Consider the following 27,452-nt stretch of genomic DNA (forward strand, 5'->3'; position numbering starts at 1 on the left):
GGACCAATCAGAAAGACACAGGAAGCTGTGTCCAGTAGCACTCCCCGTAACTCACATAAAGTACCCTGACTGAGAGACATATGATAGAAGCGAAGGCTAGAAAAGGAAAGCAGACAAATTAAAGAACTGAAGTAATCAAACTGAAGAATCTTATAAGACTGCGACATTGGTGAGTTACTGATTGCAGAGGAAAGGATTGTGTGGAATTGTGGCAGACCATTTGGTTCGTTGTGCTAATTAATGAATATTATATGTCTATTTTAATCATAATATCTTGTGCTTTACAAAGCCCCTGCTGATTTGTCTGACAGGGTTTTAAGGATAATTTCAGTCTATAAAGGCACTTTTCCATCACAGGTGTTCAAATTCTAGTTTTTCTCCAAATAATATATTTAAATTGTTACTTTTTAGTATTTGAAACTAAGTCGGTAATGTAAATGTCAACATGTGACTGCACAGCGGGGATTAGAAGTGAAAGAACGTGGTTGACAAATGTGAAAGTGTTGCAGTGGGTGCAGAAATATTGTCTCCAACTGCTTTAATGTCTTTGCTTATGTGTGCTCTGCTTTCTGCTTCAGCCCTCAATAGACCATAAGGTCAAACAGATCAAACACGTATTTCCCTGTCACTGCTAACTGGCTTGGATAAAGGAAGGAAAATGTGTGTATGTGCACGGACATGTGTGTGTTTATGTGTGTGTGTGTGTGTATGGAGAGACACTAGACAGTCACAACAAAGACTACTGGCAAAGTACATTCCATGGGTGTGTTGCAGGAAATCCCACTCCCATTCCCGAAGGATCTAAATAGAAACACACGCACACAAATAAATACAACTTTAGAGATAGAAACACAGAGAGAAGCGCTGCACATAAAACAATCCATTATAGTTTGATGCTGTAATAAAATTAAGTCTATAACATTCTATAACTAATGCTTGCATTTTTTTTTTTTTTTTGTTTCATTTTGAGCATTCTTTATAAGAAACTGATCAGCGAGTTGCTCAATTTCTAAATACCCTGTGAATTGCTTTGCAGGGCATGTGCATCATCAATAGGGGGCAGCATTTATTTTCAAAGTGCCAGCCTGGAATGTGATACGCAATGCAGACCTGGGTCCATAAGAGTTCAAGGTGTCAACAGTCTAAATTCAGTCTACCTTGAAACTTGGAGCTTTTTGCTGGTTATATTCTCTGGAGCTAAAACAAGGTCACCTAAATCTCCAAACGAGTTAATAAGATTTGATTTCAATCCCTGGGCCAGAAAGCAATCGCCACTGCTGAATTATTAGGATTTTCAGGGTGAAAGCTGATCATAGTCTAAGTGCAGCTTAGGTCTTTTGATATTTGGTGCAAAACATCAATCCCCTGAAAGAATGTTTTCCCAGTAATATGTTGCTATTTACAGAAGACAATCAAGACAGTCACTTTTTCAGATGCTATCAACCAGACTGTAGCAATATGCTCTTCCTTATCAGCTAAACTATTGTATTTAAATTCCCCCAGGAGGTCATAAGAAGGAAAACCGGATTCCTTGGTTGTGAACATTCTTTATGTGGCATCAGAGAGCCCCTGTGAGCCATTTTCAAGACACAGAGAAACACACAGTTTAGTCAGAGAACACAAAATTTATCGACTAAACTTCAGCGGTAACTTCTGTTTGGTTGGGTTTGATTGCTTGGCTACTTTTAAGATTGGATTTTGAGACAATTGTGACTGTTGTCATGACTCGAAGGAGGTCTAAACATGGTAAGAAATCATTATTCTTTTGAACATTTGCAGCAAATGTGCCTCACGGTACCTTTTAAAGTACAGTTTTCTGTACTCCAAGAGCCACCGTTCACTTACCACACGATTATGTAACAGGGTTCCAAGATGGAAGCAGTAATGTCTACAGTAAAGGTCAGCAACAGGTGCTGAGCTTTTAATAAAAACATACAAAAGAGGCGGTTTGAACACACAGCTCAAATTGCAGCCAAGCATGGAAAACATGGATGCTCTGGTCAGTGTGTGTTGTGGAAAGGTTTGGCAAAGTGACTCAGACACTGAGGTCAGTACAGGAAGGGCTGCCCTGCACTAGAACAATAGCTGGGATTTAAACAATTCTTGCATAACTTTTCCAGCCTGCAGCACACAGACATGATCCTGTTATAACAGAACATGGGAAATTAAGTTTTTAGAAGGGTCTCCTTGTCCTTATGTAAGACATTGCAAATTTACATCTGCTTGTTTTGCTATTAACTGACAAGGGAAAACGCTACCTTCCCATTTTAGTTTCTCGACTGTTAAAGAATAAAATCATTGTGCTGTTTTTTCTTCACACAGATTTTGTTCAAGCTGTTTTCTTGATGGAGAACTACGTCAGAAACAGCAGTTTTCCACCAAGGCGGCGTACACCAGAGTTGGGGGACGTAAGTCACTTGCATCTATAAACGAACACAAAAAGCCAAAAGTGTGAACTACAGGTGTAAGGTTTGAATCACAGGAAGAAATATTGAAAAATCCATTCAAAACTGAACACCTGTTATGAATTTTATGATTTCATAAAGCTTTAATGGGTACATAACACTTCAACACCAAAGGAAAAACACCTGTGAACTAGAACTGCATAAACGCATTAAGTGTTGTCCTCAAACCTAAATTACTTTCTGCCCTTGAAGCAGTTTATCTCTGCCTACAGGCCCAGTTGAGCCAGGCAGCTGGATAACCTGATAAGTGTGTGGTCTATACAACATGCTGCAGCTTGTGTGTTTTCCTGAACTACTGTACTAAACAAACTTTATTATATAGTACCTTCATGCAACATTATACCTCCTTTAATACCCCTGACCCCAATGTTTGTGTGGATTCACCCATTTTTTTTTAACAGTTCAGCCAAGAAATGATGCAAATTTGTAACAAATAAGCCAGTTATTTTACAGAAAGGGTGCACATTTTTAGCAAATTACTTGTTTGACTAAGACTTGAGTAAGGTTTGACATCTTTGAAAATTTCATCTCTAGCATTCAAGAATGAATTTGAGTTGAAATATACACATCATATTTGTCTACTCGCTGACGTGTTTTAACAGAAGGACAAAATGTTAAGGTTCTACATGCACACGAGGTCAAGCTAAATACGTCAAACGCCGTTTTTAATTAGGTGGTAAAACTGCCAGAAGAGGCAGTCTCTCTGATGCAGTTTCTTGTGAAAAGCCAAAGAGCGCACACACGCAACGCAGCAACAGTGCGCCTGTGCCGCGAGGGATGGCTGAACAGTACACGACTCGACCTCAATGAGGCAGCAAGATCTGAGTTTGATGCAGGACCTGCCTGGAATTACTAGGAGGACAAAATGCGGAGTTATGAGTTCACATTGTCGCCGTGTTGAGTCGCCGCTGTGCAGTAATGAGTGTGAGACGGGGCTATCCAGATTACTGTGCCGTGAATAATGTGTAGAGCTGCCGAGCTGCAGATCTTCTGACTGGGAAACTTGTTTGTCGGTTGTTTTGATCCGAAACAAGATGCATCTCTTTCGGACTCACAATTACCAAGTGTTCCCGGACCGCTGCTCGGTGGAAAAACAGACAATACGGGGCATCAGCTGGGTATGCCTCTTTAATATTTATACATTTACTTAAGCGAAACGACTGCGGAATATTTCATGGAACATAAGCAAGAATTGCTTTTACTGCATGGTGTCACAATATGCGGATAAGAAGAGATGAGAATGATGACTACGATGACATCATAATTCACTGTCTTTTTATATTGATCCGTTCATTTCCAAAGTAACGTGACTTAAAGGCTTAGCGTTCATTAAGAAAAAATTAAATAACATAAAAAGCTTATAAATTTGAGGTGTTGGCACAAAATAGGGCTTCCAAGATGTCATTTGCTTTCTTGCTTTAGTTCATATGAAATCACTGCTGGTAGAGCTACTGCGAGGGTAAAAGACTGTAATCATAATTTGGTATGCAAATTGGTATCTCCTAAATGTCTGACACATGTTGCCTAAAAGGCCCTAAAAGTATCCTTTACGTTGCAAGTAAGCTTCGAGATTTGGTGCTGAAATAGGAAAGATGGAAAAGTGACAGAACATTTCTGAAGATCTGGGAGCAAAATGTGTGGTTGTGTGAACAGTGCATGTAACTGAGTACAGCCCAGTTTTGTGGCACTTCTCTGTTTATTTGATGTCACTATGCTGCCTTTCCTGCTCTATTTACTAGTTTTCCCAGCCTTACTTTCTCTGTATACTAGCCTCATTATAGAAACCACAGCAGAAACAATTGCAGCTAACAAGCCTACAAATTAGTTAGTTAGAGCAAATTAATTGACATCAGCATTTTCATGAGTCCAACTTTTCAAAATTCCCTCTGAATTATTATTATAGCTTGTTTTCATTGTTATTGATGTTGATGTTTTGGCTATTAAACAGACCAAGGAGTGTGAACCCTTCTCTTTTGGTTGTGGCTGAATGCGGTAGCATTTCTTGCCACTGTCTTAGTTTTTGAAAACCTATCATCAGTTGATTCCAGGAAAATAGATGGAATGTCATCCATTTAAGCAGCTGTTTTAGTCATATACAGAATAAATAAAATTAGCTCAGCCTTAACTATGTAAATCAGCTGGAGTCTCTGCATTTTGTAGATATTCAGGAACGCTTCCAAGTAGACTGAAGCAGGTTCCTCTATTGTTGTAGCAGTTGGCTGTGGTGACACAGGAAGGTAACAAAGCATATTTCATTATTATTATTTACCTCGGGTTATAAATAGTGCATTGTTTATTGTTCACGTTCCCTGAAACACCCTTGCTCAGTTTACAGAAGAGTTTGTAGAAGAATGCAAAATGAGGGAGGTTTCGGTTGCCAGGTCACAGGAAGACACATAACAGCGCTGAAAGTCTTCTAAATTTACCTGATTTTTAACTATCAGGGGGCCAAAGATAACGTGCAGAGACTGTGTCCCAAACTACCTGCTTTTACCAGCCAAATATCAATGTCATACTTCCGTGAACTAGTTAAAAGTTCTGCATGAACAGCAACAATTGCTTTGGATTTTTTTTTACCATAACACTATGATGCACAACACATTAATCTAGAAGTATAAAAGTATCAATCTTTTTTTGAACGTCAGAAGTATCGCTGAACCGGATAAAACCGAGGGATATCTTACAGCTGACAAATTACAGAACTTGAAAACATGCTAAATCATCCTAAATGCAAAATTGACAAATGCATGCATTCACATTGTGCATTGTGCATTTCAAATATTGTTTGTGCTATGCCAGCACATTAGTGGAATCTGACTCTGTAACAGGTAATAGCAAGCCTGTATGCTGTATTTGGTTTTACTCAAAGCTGTTTAGTTGTTTGGCAGTAGAGTGATATCCAATCTTTCTATTCATTGTCGTGTGTTATTAGTAATAAGCCCTGAAGGTTAAGCTAATTCTTTCTCTGAGCACATGAGGCAGATAAGAGCACAGCTGAGCTCATTTTTCTGTCATCATTTGCAGCATCCCTCCTGGACTTCTTGCTCCTGCATACCAGTGCTGACACATGGACACAATGCAGAAAAAATACCTCACATACATAAGGGTTCCTAAGTGTGTCTGTCGAACAGATATTGAAATGTTCTCCACATGTTTTTAACTTACGAGGCACGTTTGTTTTGATTGGCTCATAAATTAGCTATGCTATGCATAATGTTTCATGGAGTTACTGCCATTCAGTGGCAATTGGGTTACAAGCTAAATTGTGGTCCATTCAGGCTAATATCACATGATGTAGCTGCCTGTACAGCAGGCCAAATAAAACATGCCACAAAGTGTGTGTGCAGTAGAAGCAGAGAAACCGATGTCTATCTCCGATGTGAAGAATCACATCAGCTACTGTTTGTTTACATGTCTTCTATGTCACGTGAGTGCTCTGCATATTTACCTTTTTTTGTTTTGTTACAACTCTTACAATCCATCAATTCAGTAGAAAGAGAGAGATTTGTGTTAAAGTGACACTAGTAAATTATTAGAACTGTGACGCAAGTTGAAACGTAGTGTGTCCTTTATATTTTCAATTAGTTACACTGAACCCAATTACCTTGGGAATACAGACAGACAACAACAGCCGCAAGATGGTCATAAAAACATAAAATCTAAGCAACAAAGGGGAAGTCTGACTTGGGTCAAAGTACAAACGTGGGAATGTTGAATATTTTTACATGGTAGGACGTTAGAGATAGCAATGATTTGACTCTTTTAAGTGAGCATTTCAAGAGTGTAATGAAAAATCATCAATATTGTTTACCTGTGGCAGCTGCTTCAGTATTAATCTTTAAATGTTCAGGTTCAATTACTTTTTACATGAAAGGATAGTCTGTAGTTTAAAGCAAATATTTGTTTTAATGAAATTCAAAGAGTTTAACCATGTACCTTCTGTTGCCGAGGTCTAAATACTCTTTCCTCCCACTTCATTACACACACTTGACAACCACCCACACCATGTTGGAGACAATGGCACATCACAGGTTGAGATAATGTATCTGTAGTGACCTTCATACCAAAGAAAAGAAAACAATTTTCCGTTTCTCGATGGTCCAGCTTGGTTGTGTTTTTTTCAGACTAGCTACAACAAGATTGTCATCAACAACCAGCCCAGCTAGTTCCTGTGGAATGCTGCTCCCGAGCAATTTATTTTCTTTATTTTAGAGGTTTTAGATATGGAGAAACGGTTCACTGGGTATAAAGTATGTCTTTCTGTTTCTCCCAGACTCCACTGCCAGAGGCTCTGAATTCAAAGGACACTATGAAGCAGGTATGTGTGCCAACATTTAACAGCATTTCAGTGGTGCTTTGAGACTCTCACTCTGACCATAAGGAGAACCACAATGTGAGAGCAGAGGTAAGATTTAAAGCAGAGTGTAAACACCTTCACCCCTGTCCTGAAAGATAATTTAAGCACATGTGAGATCTATTGTTGGTTATCACTAATTAGCTGATTAAACTCTAGTTAGCCTTTGACAAGTTTGACTGCACTGGTGGCTTTAGTTTTACTGACCTCCAGTATAATTCAGAGTTGCAGAGCTTGCATCCTCTCAAACTGCTGAACTTGTTCTTTTGTTGTTTATAATATCCTGCATTACTACTCAACCGAGTTTTAAAAAAACACATTCCTTGCAGGGGCAAGCAGTCATAAGGAGTCTAAAGAGCACTCCAAGGCCCACAATAAATTGACCCTCCCCACTCTCCTGAGTCCTACCTAACTCAGTCCAGGCCCCTCATGTTGCTTTATCTCAGCTTCTTCAACAGCATGCCAAGTAGTGAACCTTTAAAACCCTGATAAGAAGAATTGACAGGGAAAGTGGCTTCTGTTTAGGTTCAGTGGTCTCCCTGCGACAGAAAAGGTAGAAAGCAGTACAGAGAGTGCATCTTTCAACTCCTACCCATATGGAAAAGAAATAGTAAAAACTTATAAAAGACTTGCATAAGATGTGGCCTACTTCATATAGTGAATCATATAAGGCTTATATGATTTACTCATGAAAGTGGCCACTTTCTCATTACTTTCATATATTGTTTTCATAAGTATCCAAAACATACAAGTTTCATTTATGTAATTTTTCAAGGGATCTTATATCTGCTTTTAATACAAGTTTCACACAAGACAGATACAAACTTTATAAGATTTATATATATCTTTTCCATATGGGTAAATAATCAACCCTGTGAATATTTTCGGGTTTGTAAAGACACAGAGGGAGGACAGAGCAACTGAATCTGCAGGAGACATGTGTTGCTAACCTCATTGGGGTTTTTTTTTGTTATTGTTGCTTAGCAAATGTTTGCTCCCGATTCTAAAAGTCAGTAGTGAGCATCATACATTATGATAGCACTGTACAGGATTGGTGTTTTTAATAAGCAAGGTTTGATTGTGCTCCAACATTTTCCAATTCAAACATGAAATGGAAACGGAAATCTGTCTGTAATCTCTGAAAAGCTTTTTTTTTTTTACCGTACATTTTTACCCATGTTTGTGGTATATATGTTTGCTGAAGAAGTGTGGCGTTGTTGTTTTTTCTCACAGAGAAAGAGAGGGGTAAAAATCAGCCCAAAGATGAAGCTGCTTGTCAACTCACTCTGTGCTTCTCACACAACACAGCCCACTGAGGTCAAAGAGAAAGTAGAGAAATGTCTCGCCTACAAAGGAGACATGCAGTGAATGCTGCACTCATCAATATTCCACTGAATGAGACAAAGGCATGAAATTAAACATTTTAAAAGAGCATGACTAATGGTTTTAGTCACCATCAGATTTAAGTCAAAAAGGATAAGACAGAGAAAAGATAATCCAATTGAGCTGTGATAAAGACAATTACAAGCTTTTCTCAAGCATCTAGCATGTTTGAGTAAACTGTACAACCTGTAGAACAGCTGTTCTTTGCCTGGTCCTGCAAAAATTGGCTGTAGTAATTTATAATCACAGATTAGAATCATTTCCTTGACAATTTGAGTATGATCTAGTATGGATCACGTGAGTATTATACTATACATATTCAGTCATAAATCACCTAATAATGTAGGTTCCTGACTTTAAAATTACCTAAACAACAGTATAGTGCCCTGTCATGAATATATTATGGCCGCCTGTCCAACTGTTATAGATGGCATATACATCACTGGAATATTTCTAACATTTCGAGTTATTTTCCAGTGTTAGAAAATCAGCACTGCTCAGTGTTAGCCATTGTTAATCTTCAAAACTGACTAGGTTACTTTTAAACATATAACACTGTCAAAAGTGTTAATTTAACACTCAACAGTGTTGTATTTAACACTCAGAGGTGTGGACCCATATAGACACTCTCCAGTGTTAATTTAACACTGGAGATTTTGCTGTGTATGCACGGGCTGAGTGTGTGTTGTACTCTGTGTCACTGACTGGCACACCTGTGGGAAAAATGTTTGCTCTTTAATTTCACTCACTAGAAACAGTTACATGTGTGTTGTAGTTCTCAGATAATGGGATTAGATGGCCTAGTTCAGGAAGCAGACTCAACCACATATAGTCAGCAGCAGAGGGCTCACAGTGATGTATGGCTTTTGATGTTGTTTTTGTAAGGAATGAGTTAGGTAATGGAAAGTCGCCTCATCAAGAAAATAAGTTGGGAGTTGACAGGCATGAGAATGTGACTGCAGGAGCCCCATGGGAAAATGGGCCTCTGGGAATACAAGTGACCTCACGACACACTAACTTCAGCAGGGCACAGCAGAGGCCTCAGGACGCATTTACTCTGTTGATGTCAGGTCTGGGAAGAGTCCAGTGTCAGGGCGATAGGTTAAAGTGTACACTGTGCCCGCAGCTGTTAATTGCAATTTTAAATTTGAATTAACAACTTTGTGTGAACTTGGATTTACCAAGGATGTGTTATGGCCCACTTTAAATAGGGAAAACCAGGGGCTGTGTTGGAGTCATCGAGGCATGATGTCAGCAGATAAGTCAAACAGTAGGTGTTTTTACATCCTGAATGAATTGCAGAAACCTACAGGAGACAGAAAGTAGTTTCTGTTGCTGGCTTCTTTGCATTGCATTCTTAAGAAAAGAATATAGGAAGTAATCCGTGTTGGATTTTGTGTGAATCTCCAGGTCACCACCTTAGACAAACAACAGTGTCTAGGGGAAAATCCACAGCCTGTGTCAAGCATGTAATCACAAGACCTGTGGGAGTCAACCAGGGAGGCGCAGAATTAAAGTTTGTGCGACTGTCAGTCATTGAGACAGTAAATATCGTTGGGTGGTAGTTTAAATCAATTCTTTTATGTTCAAAATACAAAGCATAAAGCATGAGAAGGTCTAAAATTGGAGAGCTGAATTTCAGCCACAAACAAAGTACATTCTTGTTACGTAAGCTTTGCCTCTGCATGAGTGGCTGGCAGGTTGTGCACCCTTGTGTGCAGGTCTTTGTGAGTTTAAGCCTGACCTCAGTGTGTTATGTGCAGCTATGTGTATTTGTATTACCAATATTGTTGGGACTATAGGGACAAAAAGAAAGCCCCCATAATCTCACTAAATTTGAAGATTTGGGTTTAGGTTAAAGTTATGGTCTAGGTTAATGCAACCCTTTATATTATGGTGTGTGTGTGTGTGTGTCTGGGTGTGTGTTTGTGTGTGTGTGGTCTGTTTGTCCCCATAACAACCCTTATAGGGACAAAATGCCTGTCCCCATGAGTTTAAAGGCATTTTTGAGACTCAAAATGTGGTTTTAGCGTCAGAGTTACAATTAGGTTATGGTTAGGTTCAGCCATTCATTTTTGATGGTTAGGGTTAGGGTAGGCGGCTATGGAAAGCATTATGTCAATGGGATGTCCCCACTAAGATATGAAAACAGGACTGTGTGTGTGTGTGTGTGTGTGTGTGTGTGTGTGTGTGTGTGTGTGTGTGTGTGTGTGTGTGTGTGTGTGTGTGTGTGTGTAGGTGTGCTGTTGAGAATGAGTAGTGGGGACATCAAAGCAGGTTAAAGGGAAACTAGTTCAGAGTTGTCATACAGTTTGTTGTTGCTCTGTGCTGGCCAGAGTCAGAAGCTGGAAAGTCAGTGAAGTTTCAGAGCATTTAAGTTTGCATCTTTAACACCTTTTCACCTCTGTGCAACCCCCAAAAACACTCCATTACACTTTGACACCTATGCAACCCCCACAAACTCTCCATTACACTCCAACACCTACAGAAGTCTCCACACACAACATTGTTCAAAACTGAGGGGGAAATTGTCTTCCTCACTTTCACAAACACTCGTTTCTTTTGCTGACTTCGGCCTTTCACCAACCCAAAAATTGGCAGAAATTGTGTTTATAAAAAACACTTCACCTAATACAGTAACTTTGCTGTATTTGCTAACTTCACCTATCTTTCATGTTTATCAAGTTTCTCTCAGATCGCGTGGTGAAGGCAGCCAGATCAGTATATAGTGTCATGATTGAGAAGAACCCTGGTCTGATCCGAGATAGAAAGCATCACCTCAAAACATACAGGTACCTATTCTGGCGATGTGCTTTAGTTCATGATTAAAAGTAACAGTGTCTCTTAATTACATGCAAATTTCTCTCATAGGCAATGTTGCTCCGGTAAGGACCTTGTTGACTGGCTGATGACCCAAAATGAAGGCCTCCAATCAAGAAGTCAGGCAGTGGGAATATGGCAGGTCTTAGTGGATGAGGGAATACTTCTCCATGGTAAGAACTGAAGAGCTAACTTTTGAAGAATTTAGTATCCATCCATCCATCCATCCATTTTCATCCGCTTTGTCCGGGGCCGGGTCGCGGGGGCAGCAGCCTAAGCAAAGAGGCCCAGACCTCCCTCTCCCCAGCCACCTCCTCCAGCTTATCCGGGGGAATACCAAGGCGTTCCCAGGCCAGCCGAGAGATATAATCTCTCCAGCGTGTCCTGGGTCTGCCCCGGGGCCTCCTCCCGGTGGGACATGCCTGGAACACCTCACCCAGGAGGCGCCCAGGGGGCATCCTTGTCAGATGCCCGAACCACCTCAGCTGGCTCCTTTCGATGTGGAGCAGCAGCTGCTCTACTCTGAGCCCCTCCCGGATGGCCGAACTTCTCACCCTATCTCTAAGGGAGAGGCCGCTTGTATCCGCGATCTCGTTCTTTCGGTCACTACCCACAGCTCGTGGCCATAGGTGAGGGTATGGACGTAGATCGACCGGTAAATTGAGAGCTTCGCTTTTACATTCAGCTCCCTCTTCACCACGACGGACCGGTGCAGCGTCCGCATTACTGCAGCTGCAGCCCCAATCCGTCTGTCGATCTCCGGCTCCCTTCTCCCATCACTCGCGAACAAGACCCCGAGATACTTGAACTCCTCCACTTGGGGCAGGAACTCATCCCCGACCCGGAGTGGGCACTCCACCCTTTTCCGGCTGAGAACCATGGCCTCAGATTTGGAGGTGCTGATCCTCATTCCCGCTGCTTCACACTCGGCTGCGAACCGCTCCAGTGCGAGCTGGAGGCCCTCACCCGATGAAGCCAACAGAACCACATCATCTGCAAAAATCAGAGATGAGATTCTGAGTCCACCAAAGCGAAAGCCCTCCGCCACTTGGCTGCGCCTAGAAATCCTGTCCATAAAAATTATGAACAGAACCGGAGACAAAGGGCAGCCCTGGCGGAGCCCATCACCCACCGGGAACGAGTCCGACTTATTGCCGGCAATGCGAACCAAGCTCTTGCGACGGTTGTATAGGGATCGAATGGCCCGTAGCAATGGGCCAGACACCCCATATTCTCGCAACACCTCCCACAGGACACCCCGAGGGACACGGTCGAATGCCTTCTCCAAGTCCACAAAACACATGTAGACTGGTTGGGCAAACTCCCATGCACCCTCAAGTATCCTGGAGAGGATAAAGAGCTGGTCCAGTGTTCCGCGACCAGGACGAAAACCGCATTGTTCCTCCTGTATCCGAGGTTCGACTAACGGACGAACTCTCCTTTCCAGCACCCTGGCATAGACTTTCCCAGGGAGGCTGAGGAGTTTGATCCCCCTGTAGTTGGAACACACCCTCCGGTCCCCTTTCTTGAAGATGGGGACCACCACCCCGGTCTGCCAGTCCACAGGTACTGCCCCTGATCTCCACGCAACATTGCAGAGGCGTGTCAACCAGGACAGCCCTACAACGTCCAGAGCCTTCAGGAACTCGGGGCGGACCTCATTAACACCAGGGGCTCTGCCACCAAGGAGTTGTTTAACTGCCTCAGTGACCTCGCCCCCGGAAATTGGCGGGTCATTCCCCTCATCCCCAGACTCTGCTTCCTCCTCGGAAGACGTGTCAGTGGGATTAAGGAGGTCCTCGAAGTATTCCTTCCACCGCCTGACAATTTTCTCAGTCGACGTCAGCAGCGCTCCGCCAGCACTATACACAGTGCAGGTAGAGCACCGCTTTCCCCTCCTGAGACGTCTGACGGTTTGCCAGAATCTCTTCGAGGCAGCCCGAAAGTCTTTTTCCATGGCTTCTCCGAACTCCTCCCACACCCGAGTTTTTGCTTCAGCCACTGCCCGAGCCGCATTCCGCTTGGCCTGTCGATACCTGTCGGCTGCCTCCGGAGTCCCACAGGCTAACCAAGCCCGATAGGACTCCTTCTTCAGCCTGGTGGCTCCCTTCACCTCTGGTGTCCACCATTTGGTTCGGGGATTACCACCACGGCAGGCACCAACCACCTTGCGGCCGCAGCTCAATGCAGCAGCTTCGGCAATGGAGACGCTGAACATGGTCCATTCGGACTCAATGTCCCCAGTCTCCCTCGGAATGCTGTTGAAGCTCTGCCGGAGGTGTGCGTTGAAGATCTCGCGGACTGGGGCCTCTGCTAGACGTTCCCAGCACACCCTCACTACGCGTTTAGGTGCACCAGGTCTGTCCAGCGTCTTCCCCCGCCACCTGATCCAACTCACCACCAGGTGGTGATCAGTTGACAGCTCAGCCCCTCTCTTTACCCGAGTGTCCAGAACATATGGTCGCAGGTCTGCTGATACGATTACAAAATCGATCATCGACCTACGGCCTAGAGCATCCTGGTGCCACGTGCACTTATGGACACTCTTATGTTCGAACAGGGTGTTCGTTATGGCCAAACTGTGATTAGCACAGAAGTCCAATAACAGAGCACCGCTCGGGTTCAGATCAGGGAGGCCGTTCCTCCCAATCACGCCCCTCCAGGTCTCGCTGTCGTTACCCACGTGAGCATTGAAGTCTCCCAGCAGGACAACAGAGTCTCCAGGTGGAGCACCCTCCAGCACCCCCCCCCCCCCCCCAGGGACTCTAAGAAGGCTGGGTACTCTGAACTGCCACTCGGCGCATAAGCGCAGATGACAGTCAGGACCCGTTCCCCGACCCTAAGGCACAGGGAACAAACCCTCTCGTCCACCGGGAAAAACCCCAACGTACCGGCAGCAAGCCGAGGGGATATTAGGATACCCACCCCAGCCCGCCGCCTCTCACCAGGGGCAACTCCAGACTGAGACAGAGTCCATCCCCTCTCCAGGAGACTGGTTCCAGAGCCCAAGCCATGTGTAGAGGTGAGCCCGACTATATCTAGCCGGTACCTCTCAACCTCACGCACTAACTCAGGCTCCTTCCCCACCAGAGAGGTGACATTCCATGTCCCTATTGCCAGTCTTGGCAGCCGGGGGTCAGTCCGCCAGGGCCTCCGCTCCTGGCCGCCACCCGGCACACAATGCACCCGACCCCTATGGCGCCTCCTGCGGGTGGTGGGCCTGCGGGAGGATGGGCCCATGTCTCCTCTTCGGGCTGTGCCCGGCCGGGCCCCATGGACTAAGGCCCGGCCACCAGACGCTCGCCCTCGGGCACCCTCCCCGGGCCTGGCTCCAGGGCGGGGCCCCGGTAACCCTATCCCGGGCAGGGTAAACTGTTCCCTCGATGTCCTTTTCATAAGGGTCTTATGAATCGCTCTTTGTCTGGTCCCTCACCCAGGGCCAATTTGCCATGGGAGACCCTACCAGGGGGCAAAAGCCCCCAGACAACATAGCCCCTGGGATCCCTGTGACACACAAACCCCTCCACCACGATAAGGTAGCGATTCAAGGAGAGGAAGAATTTAGTATTTTGATGAAAAATAGGAAGGATACTTGTCATGTGTTGGGTGAATTTAGGGCTTCTTGTGAACTGTAGATGAATGTGGAATAATGTCCAAACAAATTACTTTTCATGTATTCTGATGATAATGCTTTTGGTAGCACTTAGAAATGTCCCAGACATGCTCGAGTATCTTGAAATCTGGTGACCGAGTCTACCATGACATTTGTTTTGCGTTGTTATTTCAGTCAGTCAAGTGTTCACTAACCACTTAAGCTCTTTGGATGAGACACTGTCTTCCTGGAAGAGACCACTCCAATCAGGACAGAAATGCTTCATCATCAAATGAAGGAACTCACTCAGAAAGCATTTGCATTTATTTCCATATATCTAAAGTTTTATAAATGACTGGCATAAAACTTATCTAAAAATTTACTCATCTGCCTCGTTGTTGTTTCTAAAGCAACGTGTGTGTTGGAGTTGTCTAACCGCATTCTTGCATTTCATTTTAAGGGTTTTATTTTCTCTTCTGTGTTTTGTCTCAATCAAAGTGAAACACGAGTTGAATTTCCTCGACAAGGACACACAGTTCTATCGCTTCCAAGACTCCCAGTTTGGACTTAACCACATATTGAATGAGAAGGATTCAGAGGATGAACTAGGGGAAGCTCTGTCTCTGCTGTCTCAGCTTGGTCCTGATGCTCTGCTCACTATGATTCTACGTAAATGGTCAGTTTGTTTAGTTGTTACATGAGCATTTCCTCATGATAACCTGTATTGTTAGAAAGCTTCTTACAACAAGTTCAAGGTGCTAGCAAAGTTACTGTATTTTGTTTTGTTTGGCTTATTATGTTCTTCTTCTTTCCTTTTTTTTTACAGCCCCAGTCAGAGGAGTCCCGAGGACTTGGAGGTTATCTACGAGGAGCTGCTCCACGTCAAAGCTGCCGCTCATCTCTCCTCTTCAGTCAGTCTCTATAAACTCCCCTAACATTTTTAAAGGCTCTACATATTGATTTTTTTTTTAATGTGAACTGTTATCAAGTTTTCGTGATAGTTAACCATGGATTTGATCTGATATATTTTATTAAAATATATTTTTTTTAAAAGACACTATTCTACTTGCATACATCAACCATAATATTTTTCTTTTGTATTTTATGCCACATGAAAGAAATGTTAAAAATACACTGGAAATATGAAAGTGAAAATCAAGAAAAACCCATTTACAACAATGATAGCAAAAGGTATCAGTGCACTTCTGTCTGTTCTTGTCCTGCTGTGCCTGTAGGTGCGTAAGGAGCTGGCAGCAGTGCTGGTCTTTGAATCACATGCCAAAGCTGGAACAGTCTGTGAGTTTACACAGCTTCATTGTGTTGCTGAATCACACGATAATACGGTTCTTATGCACAGAAAATAGCATCTTTTTCTGTGAAACATTCATTGTTTCCAGAAAATAAGATTAAGACTATTCAGACCGTCTAATGTTATAATTAATTTCTTTGTTTACTGTGGATAAGAAGATCATCAGGTCTTTTTTCTCTTCAATCCTACCCATTTCTTTAATGTTAAAGCCATATTTAACAAAGTACTTTTAAGGAAGGTGCTCTCAAGGTGTGATCTTCTAGGAGTTGTAATGGTTAGAAAGATATATGACTGACTGATGTGGTTTCTTTCTGCTTGTTTTTCAATATAGTGTTCAGTCAAGGGGATAAAGGAACCTCTTGGTACATCATCTGGAAAGGCTCTGTAAATGTGATCACGCACGGCAAGGTAAAGCCAGTGGTTCCAAATTAATAAAACCCACTGTCTCTAATAAAACACGTTGCAATTGATTTCAAGTATGCTGTATAGCTCAGAGTATTGTGTGCATATAGGGTCTGGTGACTACTCTACATGAAGGTGAGGATTTTGGGCAACTAGCTTTGCTAAATGAGCAACCTCGAGCCGCCACCATCATCTTGCGAGAGGACAATTGTCATTTCCTTCGTGTTGATAAACAGGACTTCATAAGGATCCTCAAGGTTTGTTGGATTTCCTCTTACTGCATTTTTATCACCAGAAGTTGTCTGTCAGACATCAGGTGCTTACTGAACACATGTAGCCCCATGTGACAATTTAAGAGATGTGAGATTCACGCAAATTTTCAAATAACTTTTCAAACTGGTTGTCATCCTTCTCTGTCCTTCAGGACGTGGAGGCTAATACAGTGCGACTGGAAGAGCACGGAAAGACTGTGCTGGTGTTGGAAAAGAGTGCAGACTCGACTGAACAAGGAGGAGCAGGGAACAGCAGCAAGTAAGCGACTCTGACCTACTAACTTCTATAAAATACTGCAGTTAATTTACAAGTAGGTTTATGATCATGAAGACGCTTTGCCTGGGTGTGGGCTGATAATGCATGGCTCTAATACAAACACTGCATCACAATAAGTGATGATTACATAAATTTTTTTTAAAGATGTGGTTAACCGTTTATTAATGGAGTATTACCTAACACTCACATAATAGGCGGACTTTAACCCTGCCTTTCTGAGTGACGTGTTATCAGTCTTGAACCACTTTATCAAGTATGAAGGTCAATTAAGTTGATGCAGGACTCTTATTTAGATTACGTTTAAACCACTTTCTTCTCTTTACTTGTAAATCTACACAATTGAAAAGAACATTTATTCTCTGAACATTCAGTCCCTTTTTGTGCTCTCAAAGTTTTGAATTGAATTTGATTAATATAGCAATCAATTCAAAACAGTTCAAGGCACTTTATATTGCATTGTAGAGATCCTTTGATGTTGGAGAGAAAACCCAGCAATCAGACGATCCCCCATGAGCAAGCACTTTGTGATTATGGAGAAGAATAACTTAGTTTTAACAGAAACAGACCTCCAGCAGAACTATGCTCAGGGAGGGGCAGCAGTCAGCTGGCTGTGGAGGGGTGAGGGAAAGAAAAGAGGAAAAGAGGAGAGCATAAATAGACAAGAGCATAACAAAGTATGTGAGAGAGTACACAAAAGTTAATAACATGAGGTAGCGTCATGTAAAAGCATCATGAGCGAAAGAGGGGTGTGGAAATTAGAGATGTGCTGGAAGGTGAAGTGTTTTAAGCAAACACAGTAAAGCTATGATCTGAAACAGACAGAGCGCTATTGTCTACGCGGCTGTGATATACAGCTAAGAACTTTCAAAGTGTTGTAAACACAGTCTGCTAGACAAACTATGCAATGATTACGTCAAGAGACTTTTTGTGCTTCTTCTTTTTGAGGAGATAACAAGTCAACATTTACACAACAAATACTTTTTAATTAATTTATTGCTTTATTTATGTGGATCAATGTAAGGCAAACACAAGGTTTTGAAAGTTATTCTTTGTTTTTTTTTCTGTCTTGCTTTTTGCAGGTACACAGTTATGTCAGGAACACCTGAGAAAATCTTGGAACACCTACTGGAAACAATAAAGTTGGAGTGTAATGGAAATGATGCTATAGGTGACACTGTTAAGATTACAGATACCTGTTTTCTGTTGTTGAAAAATGTTCAGACCAAGTCAGTTACTTTGTAATCACTGTATTATGGTGATGATTGTGTCCCTGCAGATTCTTGTGTGAGTGACTTCCTGCTCACCCACAAAGTCTTCATGCCCTCCAGCCAGCTCTGTCCTGCACTACAGCACCAATATCCTACAGTGTCATTTATACTGACAACAGTGAAGCTAGTGTTGTTTATGAGAATTACTGTAGTCAAACAAAGCTGTATTATAGTGTATTTTTGTAATATAATGGAATTCTCAGTGCATTTTATTACCAGAATAAATTGTTATAGTTAATGTTGTTTTTACTTTGTAATTAAGGTCTTATGTGTTATACCCTTAACCAACATTGCACTTACCAGGCACAGCTTGCTGAGGGCTCAGAGCAGGAGAAGACTGCCTATGTTCTCAACATTAAGCAGAAAGTAGTAAAGTTGGTTGGCCAGTGGGTGGCACTGTTTGGCCTTCACCTGAAAGAAGACCCTATTGCCTTGGACTTTCTGGAGGTGAGATCTCAGCCCCAAAGTCATAAATTAAAATTTTAAACATATCACTGTGTGATTTTTGTGTCAGTATGTTTTTTTCATCAATCATTTTATTTTAATGTTGTTGGGTTGAAACAGAGATTAAAGAAAGATATGGCACCGAATTCACAACTGTTCAACGTGCTGAAGGACTTCAGAGAAAGGAGGAGGACAAAAGTGTACGCACTATCAGATCATGTTTCATATTTCTTAACAATTCACAAGTCATAGATATTCTTCGCATACTATTTAACACTTTAATTCTTCTATACTTTTTCAGGTTGGAGAATGGCTATCAGTCACTGAGCAGGGTAAGTTATTGAGTGTGTGGAAACAAAGTACAGGTTTCTGGCACAACTTCGCCTACTTCAAAGGTGCATGGAGAAGAGCAGATGTCTTAAGAGGCTGAAGCTCCAGCAACTCTTGTAGTATGAGGAACAACCCATTAAGTAAAGAAAATTGGCCCTTTTTCAGAGATATCATGTCCAAGAAAATTCTCTTACAGTAGCAACTCCTTAAGGTATTCCTTAACTGGATCATATTTGAGCACTTTTTAAATAGTATGTTTTCTATGGTTTTAAACCAGTTTTTTATCCTTTACCATATTTTGTCACAGTCCTGGGTCAGTGACCCAGTGTTTTGGATTTTGTATTGTTATTTTTTATTATTGTGTCTGAGTCTGTGTCTGGAGGGTCTGTCTGTGTGTTTCCTGTTTTACTTTGAGGGTCCGTGTCTCAGGTTAGTGTATTCTGTCTTGCTTCCCTTGAGCAATTAGATTCAGGTGTGTCGCCCTCCTGTGCACCACTTCCTTGTTACCAAGTGTGTGTATTTAGTGTCCGTGTCTTCTACTGCTCGTCGTCGCATGGTACCCTCACTCTAGCTGTGTGTTCTGTCTCCCTTACAGGTTTAGCTTATGTTTGTATCTCTCGGTTTAGTTCAGTTTGTGTCCAGCAATAAAGCTGTTAAAGCTCACATCTGCCCTTTTCGAGTCTACATTTGGGTCCTCTATCCCTGCCTGGACACAGCCATGACATATTTAATTTATTTTGAGGGGGGGCTCATAAGGTATAAGGCCCAGTTGGCCTTATATCTATTGGTGAATATGTATGCTGAATAATTTTCTACTAAAAATAAAATTTCCTCCCCAAAAATACACATTTGAGTGGATTGATGGATATGTATACCAGACATATATCACAGCTTGTCTTTTCTACTTAAACTCTCTACTTAAAATGTGTTCTATTTAAAGTTGTATCTGCAGTATATTTTTGATAACCCTGACAGAGGCTAAAGGCCAAAATGAAAGTTTTTCTTTATACTACAAGTCCTACTGGAGCTTAAGCCCTTTGGGATGTTTGCCAAAAAGTGTGACAGAGTGTAAGAAATGTCTTTCTACTGCCATTAGAGAGTTTAATGTCGCTGAAGTGTCACTGAGTCGCCTTTTATATTATTGGCAGAACCACCAGTTTGATTGGTTTTCAAACTTTGAGGAGTCAGTTGGGAGGGTTCAACCAATCAGAGCACATGATAAAGGTGAGTAAAGCTCAAACACTACAGCTGACAATAATCAAGAAAACCAAATCCCCATAATAAGGATAGAAGTCTAGTGGGGGATATTTAAATAAATGAAAAAAGGAAACGACCTGAAATTGATGGCAAATCATACAAACATCATACATAAACTTTTACATCTATCTTTACCAACAACTTCAAAATCAAACCTGGCTAAATTTGTGTCTGAAATATAGCTAAACAGTATAAACAGTTTTGCTAGATGTTCATGTTTAATGTTCACTAAAAATACTGAATATAAAGTTCAACTTGGTCACTATATGCATTAAATAGCAGTATGGAATAGAAAGCGTGGCAAGATCCGCATCTTCAGCACCAATGTGAAAGCAGTCCTCCTGTATGGGTCCGAGATACAGATACAGATTTTCATCAGCAAGTGCTTGCGACACATCCTTAACATCAGATGGCCTGAGAAGATCTCAAACACAGACCTGTGGAAGAGAACCAGCCAGAATCTGGTCGGTCAAGGCATCAAGTAGAGAAAATGGGGCTGGATAGGTCACACACTCCGAAAACCGTCCGACAACTTCACAAGGCAAGCACTGGACTGGCCGCCTGAATGACGTGAACCCAGCTGAAGAGAACGCCCCAGAACAGTCCGTTGGCGTGGTGTTGTTGCAGCCCTATGCTCCACCAGGAGTCTACAGGAAAATTGATTGATTGATGGAATAGTAAAACTAGTCAAAAATGTTTTAAATGCTAAGCTGAAGTCCATATCCAGGTTAGAGTTAGTTTAAATGAACACGTGAATGGCCATGATGACAGATGTTGGGAAAAGGGTTTAGAATCAGTGCTTGTGATGTGTGTGTCACGCAATATGTCAATAAAGGACAACAATCTCAGTATCCAGTAACTTAACAGGCACCATTAGTCTTTAAATTAATCACCAAATTAGCATGATGTGACATTTTATTTTCTGTCCTCTTCTGATTTAGTGTTGTATGAGATCTACAGGCCAGACAACAAACCTCTCACTCCGATGCTGCCGGTGAATACATCTGTACAGGAGATAATGTCAGCATTAGGAAAAGCTGGAGAAGATCATGTCCTCATCAAAATGAACTCCACAGGAGGTGGGAGGCATTAGTCATATGTTTTTGTTTTGTTTTCTAGAACCAACACTTATTTTTCATTAAAATAATCAGTTTTTTGTAGATTGCTAGACTAATGTACTAACAGATGAGTAATTCTGTTTGTCATCAAACCTATGTCGTGTTCACAGAATTTCAAATGCTCTCCTTTTTTTTTAATTACGGTGAAAATTACTCTGTTTCCTATGACTGCGCACAGAAAGAGCTCAGCTAAAGCTGGATGCTACTGCAGTCTACACCGCCCTGGGACTCAACGAGAGACTGTTCATCTGCACAATCAGCGAAGTGGAACAACTGGTGAGGATTTGTTTTCTTCCATAACTTCTTTACCATTTTTGGTCTATTTAGTTTATTAAAACACACTTATTAAAATACATGAACTCGTTGTCTGTCTGTCCACCAACTCCTCCTACACAATCAGGGGTTGAGCAACCAGACTTGGAAGACAGGTACATCCTATGTCCTTTATCTACATCAGATATTGCTGCCGGTTGTTATCTATGGCAGACATTATGATGTTGCCTAGCAACCAACTATCAACAGGCTAAAAGGATCTGTTTTCTGCATTTACGCATGTACAGCACCTATGAAAACATCCTATCATTTAATTTTGTAACAGTAACATCTCATTTATAGCCACAAAAGCTGAATCATACACAATATTATTATGTTTCATAGCAACTACCTAGCAGCCAAACCTAAAACAACCTATATTTTGCATTTATGTACCTGCAACACCTAATAAAAGCCTCATGTCATTTTCATCTCACAGCCAAGTTTCACCATAAAGTACTGTAGCATGGTCATGAACTAGTAACGATTAATATCATCCTATTCTATTTCATAGAAAATGAGGAGGGGATTTAACTCACGGGATATATTCTAAATATGTTTGTTGTTTATTATGGTTTTTCATATTATGGTTTTGTTGAAAGCAGCATCCCCAACTATAAGGCGAGTCATTAAATGTTCACCTGAACAACATTGTTCCTGATGATTTTCATTCTCTCTGCCACTGCGCCGTCTTCTCTCTCTGTCAGACACCTCTAAAGGAGCAGCAGGGTCCAGAGCAAGGAAGCGCTGACGTCCTTGAACAGATGTCTTCTAAAGACATTGCCAGTGAGCTCACCAATTATGACTGGGAGTTGTTCACTGCCATGCACGAGGTAACTTGGCGGCTATGATTGATGTTTCGTTTGATTTTACCAATCAACTACTTCAAAACTGCTTCAGAACACTAGAGTATTAACTAGTAATTAACTTTAATTGTATTGAATTTGATTTATATAGCATATTTTACAAAAATTGCTATTTCTGTGTACTTTATATTGTAAGATAAAAGCCCTACAACATTAGAGAGTGATACACAATGATCTGGTAATCCCCTTTGAGCAAACACAGCCTGACGGGAGTGAGAAAGAAGAAAGAACCATGCAGGAAGGAGAAGACTGTTTTGGTGGCGAGGGAACCTATAACAGCATTTCCTTTTTGGTTTTGAAGCCTTTTTGTTTCTCAACAGTGTATTTGCCTGTTGTACATTCTTTATGCATGTTCTGAAGTGTTCTGCATTTGTTTTTGTTTTTCTCTGAATTGTTGTTTTTGTTGCATTTTCTAAATGTTGTGGATTTCCCTTTGTAGTTGTGTTTTGTATCTCATGGCCACTACGCCCATAGCTGTTTATTTGCTCACTGACATACATAACCAAAGCTCAAAGTAGCATTCGTGCAACAAAGAACTTTGCATGACTCTCAAACTTTACCGCCTTTTATCTACCAGTATCATCTCTGCCATCAGATTATTTGGGTCATTTCCTGCATGCCTCACATTTCTAAAGAAACAAAAGATACCTGCAAAAGACTTCCTGTCTGCTTGTTTCACGGTGTGTTTAAATTATGCCAGTGGTTGTGACTCATTGTCTGTGTCTCTCCAGGTGGAGCTGGTCTACTACATTTTTGGGCGCCACAAATTCCCTGGAGCCATCACGGCTAACCTAGAGCGGTTTGTGCGTCGCTTTAATGAGGTGCAGCACTGGGTACTGACTGAGCTGTGCCTATGTGAAGACCTCGTGAAACGTGCTATGCTGCTCAAGAAGTTTATCAAGATCGCTTCAGTGTAAGAATTAATTGCATAAACCATACATTTAGCCAAAGCAGGTTGGCCACTGAACAAATAAGCATCTCAACAGTGAAACCTACTGACCTCACGCATGTCTTGCCTTTTTCCCGGCCCTAAAAGGCCGATGGGGTGTTGTCATCACCTTACCGGGTGGGCGGTGTGGACAGTCAAGTTTATGGTTGCGATAACTCAAGAATGACGCAATGTAGGATTTTGAGATTCATGCCATAGGTGCATCTACTATAAATCAAATCTCAGTTTAAATCTCAGTGACGTCAGCTTCAAGGTCAATGTCACATTTTAATGTAATGACACAACAAGGAAGTCATCTACGACTTTCAGAGTCATACCATAGGTGCATCTACTTTACCAGTAAGCAACTCATAGTTTAGACTTGTTGATTGAAACCTCAGATGGTTTGGTGCAAACGTTTGGCCACGGGCGACCGTGGCTCAGGGGGTTGGGAATCGCATCTGTAACCGGAAGGTCGCCGGTTCGATCCCCGGGCTCTCTGTCCTGGTCGTTGTGTCCCTGGGCAAGACACTTTACCCTACTTGCCTACTGGTGTTGGCCAGAGGGGCCGATGGCACGATATGGCAGCCTCGCTTCTGTCAGTCTGCCCCAGGGCAGCTGTGGCTACAACTGTAGCTTCCCTCCACCAGTGTATGAATGTGAGAGTGAATGAATAGTGGCATTGTAAAGCGCTTTGGGTGCCTTGAAAAGCGCTATATAAATCCAATCCATTATTATTATTTATGGTTCACAGACAAATGTGTGAAATATGTGCACATTGCTTTGTGCAGTGGAGCACAGTCGTGCAGGAACAGAAACAGGTTTTCACCAAACTGTTTTCACCAAACTGTTACCACAACATTCGAACCATTGAATTGTTACTAAGACATTGAAAATGTCTTAGTAAGCAGAAGCATTAAGGTTTTCATTCTTTGAAACTAAAAGATCCAGGCCAACTCATTTTTTATCCACTGAGGTGCGGCCCAATACTTTTTTTGTATATAGTATACATTTAGAAGAATTAGCATGGTCTTATACCAAAAAAAGAAATTGATACAGTAAACATTAATATCCTGCTTAATATCATATATTGTAATCATACAGGTATTTTCACTGTGAGTATCCGGGCAGGACCTTTGTACTTATTTCCCGGACTACAAAGCGCACCTAAATATTAGCCGCACAAGCTAAAATCAGGGGAAAATCCTGTTTTGTACATACATTAGCCGCACCTGGACCAAAAGCCGCAGGTGTTTCAATGTTGGACTTATTCATATGTAAGAGAATATGCACAAAGGGAATTGTCAGGAAAGAGATGGCTGTTGGAGACATCACTTTTATTAATATTTTGAAAAAACAAGTTATGGGTCATATTTGCACATGTAGTACATAACAATAACCTACAGCACACCAGAACAATAGATTCGGCCTACCTTTTAGGCTCAGGTGCAGTGACACAGCTTTAACAAGAAGAAAAGTCAGTCATTCACCATCTTTCTCTTCTTCCTACGCACTAAAACCACCAAAGTCCTCTTCTCCAGTGTCGGATACAAACAGGCTCATGATGGCTTCGTCATCCACTCTTCTTCTCTCCTTCGTTGTCACTTTCAAAACCAAGTCGAACACCCTCAGAAGGGCCGTGGCGGTGTCCTCCTCTCCATCATGCAGCAGTCCAGCCCTTCAAAATCCGTTGGTGATCGTGGATGTTTTCACACTATTCCACGCTGTCAGAATCCACCGGTGGAGTTGGGCATAACTTGCTTTTTGGGCATAACTTGCAAGTTTATCGCCGCTCATCATCCACGACTCCCGCTGAACGCGTAGCGCTACTTTGAAGTTTGTTTTTCGCGCTACTTCGTACGGCACTACGTTGCCTGGCGGACGGACATGTGACTAACATACCACTCTTGAACCCCGATCCTTCCGCCAGGCAACGTAGTGCCGTACAACAGCGGAACACACAAAACAAATCGTCTTACGATATGACAAAAATCACGGACAATCCATAGAAAAGCCGCACCTGACTAAAAGCCGCAGGGTTCAAAGCTTGTGCAAAAAGTAGCGGCTTATAGCCCGACATTTACTGTACTTACTTTTGTCCCCCCATCTTAAACTGTATCCATCCACTTCAAGGACTGCACTTTATTTACAGTCATGTGTCCTCTCCATCACAGATTAAAGGAGCAGAAGAATCTAAATTCATTCTTTGCTGTGATGTTTGGCTTAAGCAACAGTGCAATTCAGAGGCTTTACAAGACCTGGGAGGTGAGAGCCCCCTTGAGGCAGCAGGCATGATAATAATAAATGTTCTGCCACACTTATTAAACAAATACTTTGAAATTGACTTTGCAATCTTTTGCTGGTCTGTTACAGAGAATACCCAGCAAGACAAAAAGGATTTACTGTTCTCTTGAGAGACTCATGGTAAATTATACTATGTACTCAGCTTTGAATAAGTTTTATAAATGTCCTAAACAATAGATTTTCTTTAAGGTTTCTAATGGTCTGATTGTGCTATGCTCGCTTATTCTTTTAGGACCCTTCACGCAACCACAGGGCATACAGACTGGCTATAGCTAAACTCAGTCCTCCTTACATTCCCTTCATGCCTCTGCTGCTGAAAGGTAACAGACACCAGTAAATCGCAAATCCACTGGCAAGTCCTTATTATTAAGATACTAATTACTTCTGTCCCTTCCTATATCTAGATATGACGTTTATCCATGAGGGAAACGCAAACTACGTAGACAAACTGGTCAATTTTGAGAAAATGGTATGGAAAAGTTATTTTCAAATGTTGTTATGTAATTGTTTCCTTACAAATCATATCCTCAGTATAGACTGACTTGAAGAGTTTCCTTTCTCACCTTGTCGTAGCGAATGCTTGCCAAAACAGTGAAAATCGTTCGAGGATGCAGAAGCCAACCTTATGGTAAGTGATAGTTTGGCAGCAAAATGATCGGGCCCACTGACTTCATACCTTTGAGACTGTATGCATTCAGGAAAAGTTGGAAGTAATTCACATGCATGTTGGAGTAAACACATACAATGCAGTTTTGTGCATAAATCGGGTAAGATAATGTTTTATTTTCCCTCTGCAGTGCCTTCATCTCCACAGAGAGGCCTGGCAGATCGTATGTTTCTGGAAGGCGCTGCTACTCGCTTGTCTACATGTAAGCCACATCTCTAATGCCATTCGACAGTTTTTAATATTTTCTTCATAAGATCTATAGAAGGTTCAGTTTAACCTTGTTTCTACAAAAGTACAAAAACTTAAACATATGCAGATTCAGGCATGATTTTAATCTTTTCTAGATTCAGATCACGCCTTTCCTCTGCGGACTTCCACAAACATCCGGCACTATATCCAAAACCTGAAGGTGATTGACAACCAGCGCAAGCTTACGCAGCTATCGAGAACAATCGATTGCTAGGAAATATGACTGAAAATGTGCAAGGACTGTGAAACTGAAGCAAAATCACAGCCGAAAAATTAACTCTGTATAACGGAATAAAACCTCCAAACTCATCTCAATTAGAGGTGGGAACTGGACCTTTGGAGATGTAGCATCCCATGGAAATTCATTGTTACTTAAGGAGTTTGGACATTACTGGAGAAGCTTTCTGCACAGCAAAACATTGACAGTCAAAATGGGCTCTGTGCACAGAAATGAGCTCCAGTGGCCCTGACTCTGTGTTGACAGGACTTGTGGTTATTCAGAAAGCCTTATGTCACACTGGTGTCTAAACATTTCAAGTGATCCCTTCAAAAGGAAATGTTACAACATGATGTACAGTGAAGTATTCTTGTCTTTGGTGTCAAAATTCATTTTGTGAAGTTTTTTTATACTGCTGTCTGTGGAAGAATCACATTGTTTTTTCCACAAAACTGCCATAAGAACACAGACCTGTGCCACAATTAACCACTTTAGGTCAGTGCACAAGTGTTTTCACATTAAATATATTGTATCAGATCATGTTTGGCACTAACTGACATGCATAATTTCGTATATTATTTTCTAAATAAATTATTTTCCCACTAATGTGTATTTAAT

At 41.8% G+C, this 27,452-nt stretch overlaps 1 protein-coding gene across 5 annotated transcripts; it reads left to right on the forward strand.

Annotated features, from left to right (window-relative positions):
* The first annotated feature begins 61 nt into the window (after positions 1 to 61).
* rapgef3 (Rap guanine nucleotide exchange factor (GEF) 3) lies at positions 62 to 27,440 on the forward strand. 5 transcript variants are annotated; one of them, XM_026153143.1, is made up of 28 exons: positions 62 to 169; positions 2,323 to 2,408; positions 6,739 to 6,783; positions 10,888 to 10,994; positions 11,074 to 11,195; positions 15,113 to 15,290; positions 15,441 to 15,525; positions 15,850 to 15,910; positions 16,255 to 16,331; positions 16,436 to 16,582; positions 16,750 to 16,856; positions 17,954 to 18,042; positions 18,151 to 18,229; positions 18,439 to 18,589; positions 18,707 to 18,786; positions 18,888 to 18,918; positions 20,065 to 20,140; positions 21,115 to 21,252; positions 21,470 to 21,567; positions 22,311 to 22,436; positions 23,201 to 23,382; positions 25,572 to 25,662; positions 25,771 to 25,821; positions 25,934 to 26,021; positions 26,106 to 26,170; positions 26,275 to 26,329; positions 26,499 to 26,570; positions 26,713 to 27,440. In XM_026153143.1, exons 2-28 carry the CDS (start codon positions 2,346 to 2,348, stop codon positions 26,829 to 26,831), a joined length of 2,583 nt encoding a protein of 860 aa, XP_026008928.1. In that variant the 5' UTR covers positions 62 to 169; positions 2,323 to 2,345; the 3' UTR covers positions 26,832 to 27,440. The 5 variants fall into 5 exon arrangements, with proteins under 5 accessions (XP_026008928.1, XP_026008926.1, XP_026008929.1 ...); XM_026153141.1 differs by lacking the exon at positions 62 to 169 and adding an exon at positions 1,707 to 1,746; XM_026153144.1 differs by lacking the exon at positions 62 to 169 and adding an exon at positions 2,090 to 2,197.
* Positions 27,441 to 27,452: the final 12 nt, after the last annotated feature.

This window comes from Astatotilapia calliptera, chromosome 20 (assembly GCF_900246225.1).
Source record: "Astatotilapia calliptera chromosome 20, fAstCal1.2, whole genome shotgun sequence".
NCBI lineage: Eukaryota > Metazoa > Chordata > Actinopteri > Cichliformes > Cichlidae > Astatotilapia > Astatotilapia calliptera.

Coding starts and splice junctions, on each gene's coding strand:
- rapgef3 (XM_026153141.1), top strand. CDS start 1,722: ATGACTCGAAGGAGGTCTAAACATG. Junction 21,253..21,469: donor CAAAATGAACTCCACAGGAG/GTGGGAGGCATT, acceptor GACTGCGCACAG/AAAGAGCTCAGCTAAAGCTG. Junction 25,663..25,770: donor GGCTTTACAAGACCTGGGAG/GTGAGAGCCCCC, acceptor GGTCTGTTACAG/AGAATACCCAGCAAGACAAA.